Source organism: Larimichthys crocea, chromosome XXI, assembly GCF_000972845.2.
Source record: "Larimichthys crocea isolate SSNF chromosome XXI, L_crocea_2.0, whole genome shotgun sequence".
Classification (NCBI taxonomy): domain Eukaryota; kingdom Metazoa; phylum Chordata; class Actinopteri; family Sciaenidae; genus Larimichthys; species Larimichthys crocea.
In genome coordinates this window covers 18,055,308-18,069,442 of record NC_040031.1, presented here as the reverse complement: position 1 = coordinate 18,069,442, position 14,135 = coordinate 18,055,308, and the positions used below count along the sequence as shown (strand labels likewise).

The 14,135-nt window shown below is 39.7% G+C and overlaps 1 protein-coding gene and 1 long non-coding RNA gene across 5 annotated transcripts; one reads left to right on the top strand and one right to left on the bottom strand.

Annotated features, from left to right (window-relative positions):
* Window positions 1-227: 227 nt before the first annotated feature.
* nr2f2 (nuclear receptor subfamily 2, group F, member 2) lies at window positions 228-10,342 on the bottom strand. 3 transcript variants are annotated; one of them, XM_010734304.3, is made up of 3 exons: window positions 6,209-7,550; window positions 4,661-5,206; window positions 228-2,480 (listed from the first exon to the last, which is right to left on the bottom strand). In XM_010734304.3, the coding sequence occupies exons 1-3, from the start codon at window positions 6,657-6,659 to the stop codon at window positions 2,206-2,208; spliced, it is 1,272 nt and encodes a 423-aa protein (XP_010732606.1). In that variant the 5' UTR covers window positions 6,660-7,550; the 3' UTR covers window positions 228-2,205. The 3 variants fall into 3 exon arrangements, with proteins under 3 accessions (XP_010732606.1, XP_019118561.1, XP_010732607.1); XM_019263016.2 differs by lacking the exon at window positions 6,209-7,550 and adding an exon at window positions 9,667-10,342 and having other exon boundaries at window positions 2,108-2,480; window positions 4,661-5,188; XM_010734305.3 differs by having other exon boundaries at window positions 2,108-2,480; window positions 4,661-5,188; window positions 6,209-7,539.
* LOC109139415 (uncharacterized) lies at window positions 8,817-13,875 on the top strand. 2 transcript variants are annotated; one of them, XR_003461368.1, is made up of 3 exons: window positions 8,817-9,158; window positions 9,246-9,326; window positions 11,890-13,875. It is a non-coding gene; the product is annotated as an uncharacterized LOC109139415 (long non-coding RNA). The 2 variants fall into 2 exon arrangements; XR_002042175.2 differs by having other exon boundaries at window positions 8,821-9,158; window positions 13,023-13,875.
* The last annotated feature ends 260 nt before the right edge of the window (window positions 13,876-14,135 follow it).

Sequence of the window (14,135 nt, the reverse complement as noted above, 5' to 3'; positions counted from 1 at the left end):
AAACAAGAATTGTGTTCAACTATAAACTTTCACACACACTCACATATATCACTTGCAATTAATAATAATAATAACCCATAAAAAAAGTATCTATACGTTATCAATACCCTGCAGTCATATATTTTTATATATTTATATAAAAACGTGGGTCAGTTTAAACTGTTCATAATTACAATCATGTATCATTCTCTGGTCCATATGCGGCTACGAACAGCCAAAGATCAGTGTTCAATCAGTGATCCCTTTTAATTCAACCACAACATGGTGTTTTTTTGTGTGTGTTGAAGAAAAGCCTCGAAACAAGGACAAAATTGCTAGCTTCCAAATACACACACGCACACATACACGCGCGCTCACACGCACGCACACACACGCGCTCTCACGCACACCCACGGCACCTGTCAAAGACCAAAAAGGAGCAATAACACCAAAGTTAAAATATCAACTCCTTTTCCAAACCTGCTCACCCTGTTTAAGTCTGTAGCCTAATAATGAACGTCGTTTTCTTTTCTTTTTCTTTTTTGTTTCTTTAAATACAAGGGCTAATGTACTGAATGCACAGATTATATCTATACAGTCAAAAAAGAGAGAGAGAAAACATTTACATTTATATATCAAAGGTAAAATAGGTTAGCGACCTGTGGCCATGCATTCACAGTCTAAATATACATGAAAAAGAAAACATTTTTGTAGTAATATGTATATACATTAAAAACATAACTTTCAGTGCTACTAGCTAAGTCTGCCACTCAATTTTGAAGACGTTGTATTACCGAGAAAAAAAATGGCAACCACAGATTTTTCTTAATCACATATACTTTGTATAAAGGAAAAAACTCGTTGAAATGAATTGACCTATATTTACAAGAATACTGCCTCTAATCAGTGTTTTTCAAGTGAAACACACGGACTGAAGTTTTTCAAATCTAATTGTGTCCCCCCCACACCCAAAAAAAAAAAAAAAAAAAAAATGTTGTAGGCCTACTTTAACAACGTTTTGATAAGAAATCACATCATGCTTGTCAGGCACTTAATGCTTGAAGTGAATAAAGGGTGACATTTCAGGGACGCTTTAATAATACTGCTATTAAAACACTACTCTGGCTAGCCTTCAAACTTTTATGACCCTTGACCTCTCCAATTTTTTTTTTTTTTTGTTGAAACAACTAAGTTATGCTTTCAGTGCAGTTTGAGTTACTGCAAACGTCCTTAAATGCACATTTAACGCATTTAAAGCAACCTGTCTCAGAAACCTCTATAACAGCAGCTCTAGGCAACTTGTAGGATTTTTTTTTTTTCTGTTTAAAAAAAAAAAAGTGTCCAATTGGGGGGAACTGATGCCAAATATTCAAAATGTGGATGAAATGGGGAAGAGTCTTCTGGATAATAATTTGGAAAACAAAGTAGTTCATTTATCTTCACATTAATAAAGAGCTAAAATGTTTCCGCTGGGTCATAAAGTTGAGCATGAACTCTTAAAACCTCCCTTTTTTTCCCCCAGATGGTATTGGTCATCCTAAGAATATAAGTGCGCTTGCAGCATTAAGCCTAGATTATAAGCCTATACTCCTATTGCTGTGGTTTTAATTCTTTTTAGAACTTTTTTTTTTTAAACATTATTTCACCTTTTTCAAAATAAATCATTGTCTTAGAAAATAACACCACCTGTACTACAGAAATCACATAGGCCGGTTTGGAACCAGAAAGGAGGAACAAAGAAAGTACAAAAACACAGCTATACATGGACACAGGACAAGTCATTTGAGAAAAAGAAAATTCACGTTTCGTATTTTCCCTTTCTCCATTTTTTTTTCTTCTTTTTTTTTAAAACCCAAATTATCATTTTTAAATGCACTTAATACTTAAATTTTCCTTATAAGGATCAACAAAAATCCCCTTTCCTTTTTTTTTCATCATTTTCTTCTTTCATTAAAAAAAAATGAATCGAAGCAGGTTGTTCTGCATGAACACTGGGAGCTTGTATCTGCCATTTTGAAAGTTCAGTGGATGTCTCATTTTTTTTTTCTTTTGGAGTAGGGGGGAATTCACAGTCATTTACGTCAATGTCTTTCTTCATGAAAGCCAGCCCCGTGTAACAGCCGGTTGGGTTTTTTTTTTTTTTATTCCTTCCACAAAAGCAGCTATAATCATTGTAGTCTCGCAGCCCCCCAACCCCACCTTTTGTTTGTTCGTCTCCTTCTTGGTTTACTGAATTGACATGTAAGGCCAGTTAAAACTGCTCCCCGAAAGCAACATATCCCTGATGAGAGTTTCAATTGGGGTTTTACCTACCAATCGGACGAAAAATAACTGTTCTATGACCGAGGAAGAGACTGTGCGGAGGGAAGGCAAGCGGAGTAACAACTTCCCAAACCGTGTTGGCTGGTTGGGATACTGGCTCCGGACATATTCCTCCAGGGCGCACTGGGACTTCTCCTGCAAACTTTCCACATGGGCCACATCTGAGAGGCCACAAGCATCTGAGAGGGGGGGAAAGCAAATAAACATTAATAAAGTGTAACCTAAAGTGTTTCTCTCACTAGGAGTTTTTTTCCCCCACTGTGGTGGTGAAAATTGATAGCCTGTCGTCATACTTAGAAAGAAGCAATTATTTCAGTAAATTATATCTCATCCCATTATATGTAAAAGTGGAGTTTATTTGTCTCCAGGCTTGTTTTCAAAAATAACTAGTGCACATAATATTCAGTGTGTGAGAGTGATTTAATAATAACTTGTAATCATAATAATAACATTGCGCTGAGCGAATAATTACCAAATCACAGATAAAAAATAAAAATAAAATAGAGCTCTGCACTGTGATGGCAACTTCTACTGCTTTAGCAATTATATTATATTTATGTGTATGTAAATATAATCTTGAGTTTGTCACTGTCAAGAAGCAGATGAAAATGTGAGTGTTGCCTCCTCATCCTGATACGGTGTTCCCCTCTCTGTCTCTCTCTCTCCCCTATTTTTTATCGCTCTTATAACTGGGTTATTTCCCTCGATAAAGCCACTTAAAAGTGAACTAAATAATTAAGCATATTCATAGCTTAACACTGCGTTTTTTTTTCTGTTTTTTTTTTTTTTAGATGGGCCTGTCTTTCACAGTCACAGGCAGAGAGAGGGGAAGTGGGGGGGAGGAGGAGGAGGGAGGGAGGTAGAGAGGGAGGGAGGGAGAGAGGGAAAGACAGGGAGACCTACTGACCTTTAGTGAGCAGAGATTTAGCTTGGAAAAAAAGGGCCCATAGCCTACGGAGTTGCCGTCATACTATACCACCAGAGACGCATAATCACTATCTATGCTGCTGTTATGTGGGCGGCAGCTGATTATGTGCCAAAAAAACGCTTGTACGCGCAGTGGTTAAGTTTGTAAAGTTTATGCACGACAACAACCAAACCACCAAAGTAGCAAAGGCGTGTCATTCAAGCTACAACACACCAGCTCAGGTTCAAGCCTCCGGGACTCAGGTATGGAGAAGACAAATTAAGCCATCGTGGCCTCATAAAGGCTCAATAATAATATGAAATATGATTTTTTTTTGTTCCTTAAAGAATGGGCTAACAAGCCATCAAGAAAACAACAGAGGGCTGCTTGAGTTAAATGAAATAGTACAATGGCTGATGGCTCGCAGGTATGAGATCATATCAAAGACATGCATCTACTCTAAATCCCTTGCATACTATATACTAATATATATTTTCCTCTTTAATGGTGTAGCTAATGTAACAAAATAGCAGGGAGGCTCGGGTCATGACCTAAATCTGGAGCAAGTCCAGAGACACCTTGAGTACTATAAGGCGCAGAGAATATTTCTGCAAATAAAAAATAAAAAAATCAAAGCCGCCCCTTTTGTCACTGCTCAATATCACACAATACAGTTGGATACTAGCATATCTTCTATTACAGGGTGTGCATGGGTGCTGCATGCTTTCTCTCGGACGTGTCTGTCTCGTCTAACCCCCCCTCTAAATGACAAGAGAGCGTTGAAACCTGCGCTTTGCTTTTACTGTGTGCAAATGGGACATTAGGCTTGTCTTTCTTTTTTCTTTTTTTTTTCTATTCCCCTCCCCCTCGGAGCCTGACATCATTTATATCTGTCATTCCCTACAAACAAGACGTGGGGTATACACACATTGATAAATGGCGTTAAAAAAAATAATAAAAAAAATAAAAAAAATCAAAGTGTAGCAATTCATCTGCAGGCTATTTGGATTCTCAAAAAAGTGTTTGAACAGCTAGATTTTATGACGCCTAAGGCAATTATTGTGAAGTTATCAGTGTTATTTAACTCGTGGATATGTTGTGAGGTTTTCAGCCAGGCTGCACTTTCCTCTATTTTGCTGGCAATTTAATTAAAAAATCTCTTGCGTGGTCATGCCATGATTTCCAGTTTATCCCTGAGTGTGTGTCTGATAGATCACTTGATTAATCATGTGTTTTTTTTATTAGAAATTATTAGTCTAAAAAAAAAAAAAGACTTGACCACGAAGGCTGTATAGGTGAATGTTTAAGCATGGTGTTCATCTAAGACAAGCAACAACCTCTAGCAAGTGCAGATATATTTAGGTCAGCGTTGATTTAGCTGATGTCAGTGTGTACGTTAGTGACATTCACACAGGCTTTTGAACTTGGAGTGTGCCCCGTCTATTGTCTTACCTGTGGTGAAGAGCACAATTGCCTTTAAGCAGCTATATTCAGCAGAGTCAACGTGCAAAGCTTTGAGCTTTTCCACTTGTTCTTGGAAGATCCTAATGTGGTCCATAAAGGCCACCACTCTGTCCGCAGACATGGGGGAGGCGTGAAGGCCAGCCGCCGCCAGGAGAGGAGCCACATGCAGGGGCATGGAGCACTGCGCGGCGTTGAGCACAAATAACTCACTCCACGTCAACCTCAGCAGAGCCACCTGGTCTGTGATCTGAAGGTCTGGAAAGAAGGGAATATTCCTGGCCCACTCCACGGCGCTGAAGAGCATCCTGGCTGCTAGTTCACAAATGTTCTCGATGCCCATTATGTTGTTGGGCTGCATGCATTGACTGCCATACCGGGACGTCGGGTAGGGCTCCGCTCTCAACAGAAGAGAGATATATCCGGATAAGTAGGAATGGCAGTGCAGTGGGTCTCCATTTGTCAAGGCGAACTGACCGTGGTGTGGCTGTGTGGGTGGCACCCGTCCCCTTTGCACGGCTGCAGTAAAAAGAGAAACTACAGATATTGAAGCCTGAATTCTACTAATTTTCACACAATCACTCGGAGCACTTTAAATATTTAACATTTTACAAGTACAGGGAGGAAAAAACAACTCAATCAAAAGCTTACACCAGGATATAATAAATGACACACTGCATGTTTGCTAGGCTGTGTAACACCAAAACACACACACGCACACACACACACACACACATTATGTTATTGCATTGGAGTTTTTTTTTCTTTTTTTTTTAAAGACAGGCTGCATTGATAATAGTGAGACTAATCTTGTAGTGAAACACATGGGATGCGCTTTAAACGCGTTGAACACAAGCCACACACATGTCTCGCTTTAAAATGATGTTATTCAGCAACAGCAACATGAGCTGGCTGTGAAGGAACACAAAGAGGGCAAGGGAGACCTTGCATGTTTAACCCTTAACCTACTTAGCAATTCATCTCGCTTTACCATACATGATGCAGGCCTATTTTTCGACTAATATTCAAATAAATTCTTGCGCTTAAATGGAGCCTTTGTATGCATAATTCAAGCGGGTGGGGGTCTCAGATTGAGATACACTGAGTAAGACAGTGCAGGGTAGATTGTTGAGATGTAGCCTGAACACGCTATCTCTTAATTCGATACTCGCCATAATAGCGCAGAAAGGCTATATTGTACAATCTGTACAGATGTATCTCTACGCTCATCGTGGATTCATCTAAATATAATTTTGATAAGCCTGAGCACGGGGTCGGATCTTATTTGTGAAATGCATAGATATTATTGCGCTGGAGCTGGAGTACAATAACGCAACGCTAAAGAGGGAAGATCCGGCGAGCCCCGTCTCGACCACAGCAGAGAGAGCGGCTCCATGGCGTGCTCCAGCCGCACAGCCTCAGAGAGAACAGCCGGGACAGAGAGCAGGCTATGGGGGGCGACATGGTTTCATGTCTGGGAAAAGCATACAGACGCACAAACACACATATATGATATAAGAAAACAAAAAGTCCCAATACCTTCCCGTCTCATGCCGACTTTAAGGCATTTTTTGAGGCGGCAGTACTGACACTGATTGCGGTGGTGCTGGTCGATTGGACAATTCCTGTTGGCACGGCATGTGTAAGTGAGGTTCCGTCGTACGCTCCGTTTGAAGAAGCTTTTGCACCCCTCGCAAGTAAACTGGCCATAGTGTTTGCCACTGGATTTATCCCCACAGACCACACATTCAATGTGCTGTGGCTGTTTCTCCGACTGCTGCGTCGTCTGGTTCGTCGGCGTGGACTGTGTGTTGTTCGGGGGTCCTTGGACCGGAGTCTGAGGGGTCGGAGGGGCGACCTGAGAGGCTGTCAGATTCAACTGGCCTGGTTGAGGGGTGGGAAGAGATAGTCCTCCTTGGGTTTGCGAGGAAAGGGTGCCTTGGGTGTCAGCCACATCGTCCTGGGAGCCTCTCCACACTACCATTGCCATATCTATCAGTCAACGTAAAGAAACTTTTTGTCTGCCGTTTTGGTGTCGCGGTGGATAATGTCTCAAGGAAACGCGGTAAACTGTGATTAACAGCCGGACACACAAAATGTCAAATCTAGCCTACGTTGAATCCACTCTGGATCTCCCGAAAAACTGTCGATTTATTGCTGTTGGAGACGTTGCGAAGCACGTTTTTCAAAACTGATGCGATGGCGAGCTGAGTCGCTGCCTTGCGCTTAAAGGCCAAGTCCAGGGGCGCTTACAGTCAGCCATCCAGTACACCCATCAATGGGAAAGGTAGTCTAATTATTAAAAGGATCAACCGAGGTAGCATGGACTATTCAGTGAATGATGGAGCAGGTTTGGTGAGACCGTGCCTGCAGCAGCAAGAAAACAACAATTGGTGAGCACACACTGTAGCAGCTACTATCAAGTTCCAGCACAAGTCTTGAAGAAAATCACCAACTGGGGGGGTAGAAAGAAAAAAAAAATTTGCGTCTTCTTCCTTTTTCTTCCTATGAGGTAGCACCAGCAAGCGCGCAGCTGAAGCCAATGTTTTGAGAGAGCCTGGAATATGAAGACAACTCTCTCTCTCTCTCTCTGTCTCTGTCTCTGTCTCTCCCCCCACTAAAAAAAAAAAGCGAAAGCACTAAAACAAAAAACACCCCCGAAAAAGAAAAAAAACAAAGATCACAACCTGCAAACCTCCTCCGTGGACCGAAAAATAATAGGGAAAAAAGGAGTAGAGAATCAAAGTGATCAAATATGTTAAAAAGGCGGAGGTTAGGAAGTGATTTGCGATTGGTAGGAGCCGGGCTGGCAGAATGCTTTCTCTCTGATCAGCTCACTGAGCTCTCTATATAGTGAACTTTGACACGACTGCTGCAACTTAGCACACGTTACCATGGAGATCAGCTGCCATATAAGGAAGGAGAGTGTGTTTGACTGGTCAGAGCTCAGGGACCTCCCCCTGAACCCCATTGGCTAGTCGGCACTTGTGCTACTTGGTACCTTGCCAGAGCCAGCATGGAGGTCGAGAGGGCCGCTTGGTCCTAAAAGGAGACGATTTTCAGGGGGGGGGTGGTGGTGGTAGAAAGAGGAATCAATTTCTAGTCACTCTGTTCGCCCAGACTATAGGCTATTCTCAGCATGCAAGCCCGGCAAAATAAATAAATAAATAAATAATAATAAAAAAATGTCATGAAGAAAAAAGCTAAAAAATCTCCAGTTGCTGCAACAAGATGAAATATCCAAAAAGACATTTTTTTTGTCTCTTCCACACAGGTGCACCACAATATGTTCTCATTACAATAACACTAACTATCTATTGTGCTCTTATCTTACTCTTTTATGAGTGTGGCAATAAAGACAAAACACACAATGAGAAATAAGGCACCCGCACTTGTAAGAGTGTCGACGTTATTTAGAATAAATGTACATAAAACAGCATGAAATGACTTATTTGGTGTATGCGTGTGCACACAGGGGTCACCCACCATGTGAGCAAGACAATAATAATGCCACGTTTGTTGAGTTTCTACAATTTTCTCCACATTAAGTCCAACTTCCTTTATTTGTACAGGCTAATATACCTATTAGAGCTTCTCATCACACCAGGTACCATTCATCACAATCCACACCTCTTAGAAAAATGTTATGATAGGCTACTGACATCACCAGCTGTAGCCTGCTAAAAATCCTCCTGGCCACAAATATCCTCAAACACACCAGGTCAGAAAAGGCCAAATCTGGGTCTCAAAAGTCAAAGTTTGGCTTTGATGTGGACCAAAACGTGAAAGAAGTAGCTTTGAATAGAGACTACAATTTAAAAAAATGTCACTTGAGGTTAAAGGCCATGCCCTTCACATTAAGGTTAAAATGAAAGTTAAGCCGCTTCCTGATAAACAACCATATAAAAAGCTGTTTGTGGCTATTTGGATACTTCATACCGTGTGTCAGATGTTGCTCTTTAATAAAGATAATCTACAGTTTGTGATAATGACAAACACAGTGAGGGATGCCGTGCATGTAAAACGGGGTCAGTGGTTGCTGCCTACATGGTTAATCTTTTTTTTTTTTTTTTTTTTTTTTTTTTGTATTCTAACAGGCTGGCTCACTTTATGCCCGGAGGCTATCAAACTTGAACTGCAGGTAAAACTTCATCATATAGATGAACCTAAAGCCTATAGAGCTGTGTGTTAGTCTATAGAGAGCAGCAGCAGCAGCAGCGTCGGCAGCATGCATTGTCCCAGGATCTATTACAGTATATGGGTGCCCCCTAGCGTATGAAGTTTTGCTTCAAATAAGATTCAATTTAGAGGAGCCATCCGACACGGAAACTGCTTCAGTCTCGTCTCCCGCATCGACCAAACTAACGAGCACCATTTTAAACTGATGACTGTTTGTTTAAATTCTGTTTTACATGACTTGGACGGCAAAGCTTTGAGAGTTGCCAAAGTTGGATTTACTTTTTTGCCACTTCAGACAGTCCCAGCGGTGGTATTTAGACCAATTATGTCTTTATTCTAAAACAAATTAGCCAATTATATTTTGTCTGCATGACTATTTTGTCGGTTTTATTTACAGATCCCGTGAACATGGAGAGTCTGTAAATAAAAATACACCGCAAGGTAGCTCCATACCGAGGATCCAGCTTTGCTTCAAATGGTAAGTATACATTTTGCACACTTTATTCGGATAAATGGGTAAAGTAGCAATGTTTTATTCCTCTGCTGTAAATTAAATATTGTCTAAATAATCGCTCAGGCGTATCTGTTAAAATAAAAGACATTGACTGCTGCAGACAGAGCACAGACCAACGTACAGAGACGATATTTCCACAGTGCGCATTGACTACGAGACTCTGTCAGACATTCTCGCTTATTATCCAAGTGATAATTTATATGCTGATCAAAATAAGCCCAACCACTTTGCAAATAGCCATTCATAAAGTGATTTAATAGTGAGAGTGAGGCAGGAGGTTGTATTGTTATAGTAACAAACCTACCAAATGCATATGTTGCTGATTCGTCCGTAGCGGGATGCATCTTCTCTCTCTTATTCAGAATATATTTAGTCTTCTCTTTTTCGACACAGTGCTCAGATTGAAACTGGCAAAGCGTCCTCTCCAACAGACGGGATCAAACACAGAAAAAAAAAAAAACCACGCTGTTTATTGGAAAATTTGCAATGTCTGATCATGCAAAAACTTTGGAGAGCCGAAACAAGCAACTGATTGACGTTATGTGTTGTTGAGCGAGAAATTGGAAATATAAGTTGTCGTGTCGTCCGTGCAGAATGATCATTTGACTGCCTGTGGAAACGATAAGTAGGCTTTACAGCAAGCAGAGATCCTGTGCGCCTTTTCTCTCCTACAGTAATATGGCCAAAACGCGCTTGTACGCCGCTGCTTTGTGTGGGCTATACTGAGGAGGGAGGGAGGGGGAGAAGTCAGAACAGACACCTGTCTTTAAGTGTGGCGAGCATGCATTATGAGAATGTGCTTATTAGAAATTATATGGAAGGAGGTTGGAAGTAAAGACGCAATAAGACCTGTGATTAGAGCTGTAATTAAAAATGCCAAAATTATAATTTTATTACAAAATAAACATCCAGTATAGTTAACAAGAGCCTCTAAAACAACAGTCTATTTAGATATTATTATTATTCATGCGTATTATTAATTGGCTTCAATTAATATTAGTAAATATAATATGGAATTATTGTATAAACAATAAAGATATAGACTAAGTAAACAATAAATTATATATGTTTTATTTCTATTTTTTTATTTATAGCTACACCTCTAGCAATTATACATAATGCAGAGAATAAAAAGAGCTATATAAGAAATGATAATAGCCCCAATTAACCTCGCGTAAATCTATACTGGGTTGAAAAATTGAGCACTTTTTCTCCACACATAAACATTTACACACCAACACAATTGATTTGCTATTAAACACCCTCCCTCCAAAAAAAAAAAAAAAAAAAAAAAAAGTCTTGTGCTGCTGTTTTTATTTCCCGGTTTTAAAAGTTTCCTTTGTGTGATTAGTAGTTGTTCTGCCTTCAAGCAGAGGATAAAAGCACTATGTGCTCAGCAAGCCTGCCATGCACACAACAATAGCGCTGCCCAACGGGACCAGTATCGATTAAGACGAGACAGAGGACGTCGCCTGCACTAAATATTTACTGATCACACACAAATAGCTGGATCTTTAACGATTTCCCATGCTCTGGCTGGTGGAAGGACTAAATCACTTTATTATTGTTAGTAAAACAAAGCACACGCCTCTGGAACACAGCAATGGAGATGTGCTGATTGGGATAAGTGTAGTTTAATTAATCGATAGTGAGTAGATAATAGTTGAGATTTACGGGTGGGTGAGGGGGGGAGGGGGGTTAAAAAAAAAACTCTCACTCGTGTATCAGGTTAAACTGACACGTGCTCTGCGATTGGTTATTCTTGTTATATGCCAACATGCGCGGACATGGACAAAACAGGGTAAAGTCAACAGATTAACAACTATCAGCGTGAACTGGGTTCAGGATTTCTTGCATATGAAAAAAAAGAAGCTTCGAGGTAAAAAGGGGGAAAAAAAAGAGAAAGAGAAAAAAAAAGGTTGTCCTGCTGACGGCATGAAAAGCCCTCTCACACTAAAACAGTCAAAACTGAAATAAAAGTCGTCTTTCATCTTATCTCTGCCTTCACCAAGTCCTTCATGCAGATAGAGGGATACTGACCCGGAGGTCTCCAAGTTCCCGGCCTGATTAACCCTTCCAGACCCGCGCAGGAGCAAATGTTAACCAGGCTAATCAACTTCAAGAGTCTGGTTGAATTAGATGATTGTGGAATCAGTATAGAAACTAAATGATCCCACTTAAAATAATACACATATGAAGAGAAAGTTCAGTCAATTTATTTTGACAATTCACTCAATTGAAATTAACATAAAATATAAAAAAAAATTGATTAATTATTTCCAGATAGCAGAGCCCTTGTTAACGGGCAACAGGTTCCAGCTGTTTCTGCTATGAAATGAAAAACTGTCAGCATACTTTCAATATTCAAGAAAATCACTTTAAAACACCCACAAAATGTTTTTTCCTGCTCGATAAAGATGACTTGATTGATGGAGCTTGTGCCCCATATGTCATCTAATTTTTATCTGCTGCATTGCATACGTATGTATCCTCTTGTAAAGGGGTTTTGTCTCTTGTCTCTTCATAGAAGTGCTTCATTGTGATGTTGCTATATATGCAAAGATGAAGGAGAGAGAAAAAAAAAGTAGACCAATTAGTCAAATGTCTGCTTGTACATTGGGCTTCATTAAGGTAAGGAATATCTGCTGACAAAACATAATTAAAGTTTCAAGAAGTTACCGTAGACTCATAGAAAGGTATATAAGCAAGACATAACATAAGCAAAATCATATTTTTAATTTTTTAAATGTTCATAATATAACTGTGTGGGCATAAAATGATTATCTCTAAAGTATGATACGTTACTAAGAGATTCTTTTTCTACAAATGACTTTCATCTGGATAATGTATGTGTGCATATACTCTTAGATATAATTCCCTTTGATTTGACTCACTTTCTTTCTTCATAGTTGATTCTTTTTACAGACTTTAATGACAAAACTGGTCTTTAAATGATGCGTCTGTCTTTTTGCCTTCTATAAATATGTCATAATACAAATAAAAAAAGCATTCCGTTAGTGCAGTTAACGACCCTCTCCCTTACGGTAGATAAGGGACGCATGTGTGTGTAAGTGATTTGACTGTATGCATGTACATAAGCTATATAAAGGGCAGGTATATATGTTGTGAGAAAATGACATTCACCATATTGTGAAAGCGTGCTTTTAAAAACAGACATGCATGTTTTAGTTGAGACCATTTTATAAAGAGTTCAATCAGCGGTGTAGATCACTTTCTCTCTGTCTGTGTGCCCCAAGGGCCGCTATCTAAAAAGGCAATAGATCCCAGATAGCTCACTGTGTTCAATTTGCCAATGATAGATTATAGTGCCAATTTAAACAGATAGGGATCAATTTGTCTCAATGATCACTCTTTAGGCAGACTGCCAGCATGCTCTTAATGTATTTGTAAATGCTGGTTGTTTGAATCATAGCTGTTAAAGTGGTCAAAATTGTAGAGGAGATGATATGAGATATCAAGGAATGATAAATGATGTATTATTTTGGCTGCTAAAGACTGCATAGATGGAGCATATGTGACGGTTGCTTGAGGCAGCAGCATTGTAGCAGCAATGACCAGAAGGTCAATGGTTTAACTCTAAGGACTTGCTGGGAAAGTCTGGGTAGGGGAATTGTGTGATAAGTGCTCTCTAACCCTCAGGAACTACTGCTGAAGTACCCTTCGGCAAAGCAGCTTAAACCCCATCTGTCCCAGTGGAGCTGCACAGCGACCGGCAGTACAACACTGCGGTTGTACCGGGCACTTGTGAGATGTGTCTGTTTGAGTGTGACCTACCCTCCCTTTTCTTTTTTAAAAGAGGGAGAGTGGGCAGTCCACTCGCTTCACACATCTTTTTTTTTTTCATGTACTCAGACAGCGAAAAAGTTTGAGAGAAGACACAAGAGAGAAAGCTGTGGCAGCATTCAGTCCTGAGCCCAGACATGGTTCACATGTAGCCCCAAAGGCAGCAGACAGTGTATTGAATTACTGTAACTGAAGGTGTAATGTGGTAGCAGCGTGTGAGATGTATAAAGTACACAAATGGATGTAGAGAAGGCTTTCTTCAGCTTTCTGTTACAGCTATTTAATGTTGGATTGTCTGGTTTACTCTCTCCAATTTCAGCCAGAACCGTTTATTAGTTAAAACGGCAGACGTTGTTTCTATAGTGATCATTAATGTCTCATTATCGTTAGATTGACCCTATTATATGAAACTGATATTGTCATGTGAAAAACCTTTTATCTCCAGGTTTTGTGGTTTCCATGCACAGTGAGGAATTATATTGTTTGTAGCATAAAGAGAAAACATCAACACGCACACGCCGTGTTTCTCACTTACAACTTAAGTTCGACATTTTTGGAAACACTGAATTTTCTTGTGACATGTACAATTATGAGATGACCAATAAAAGTATTACTGTTTGAAGTGTCAGTCGTTAAATGAGTAGTATGTGTGCTGTGTATAACTACAACTTGCATGAGCTGCATCGATGACTAATAAAGTTTGAAGATATCATATGAGTTGTGTTTTAACTGATTTGTATACACTTACATTTCAACCATTCTACCATGATGGTTCATAATAAATGTTTAAATAAAGTTTGCATTTTTTCAACAGGAACCGTTGTTTGAACTGTACAAAACATGCTGTTAAAATCCATAACAATGGATTGAAAATAGCAACCCTGTAGTTCCCTATTTTAAAAAAATATATATTCTCTGAAGCTAAATCAGGCTTTTGCTTCACTGATTCTGCAGGATACAGTGAAGAAT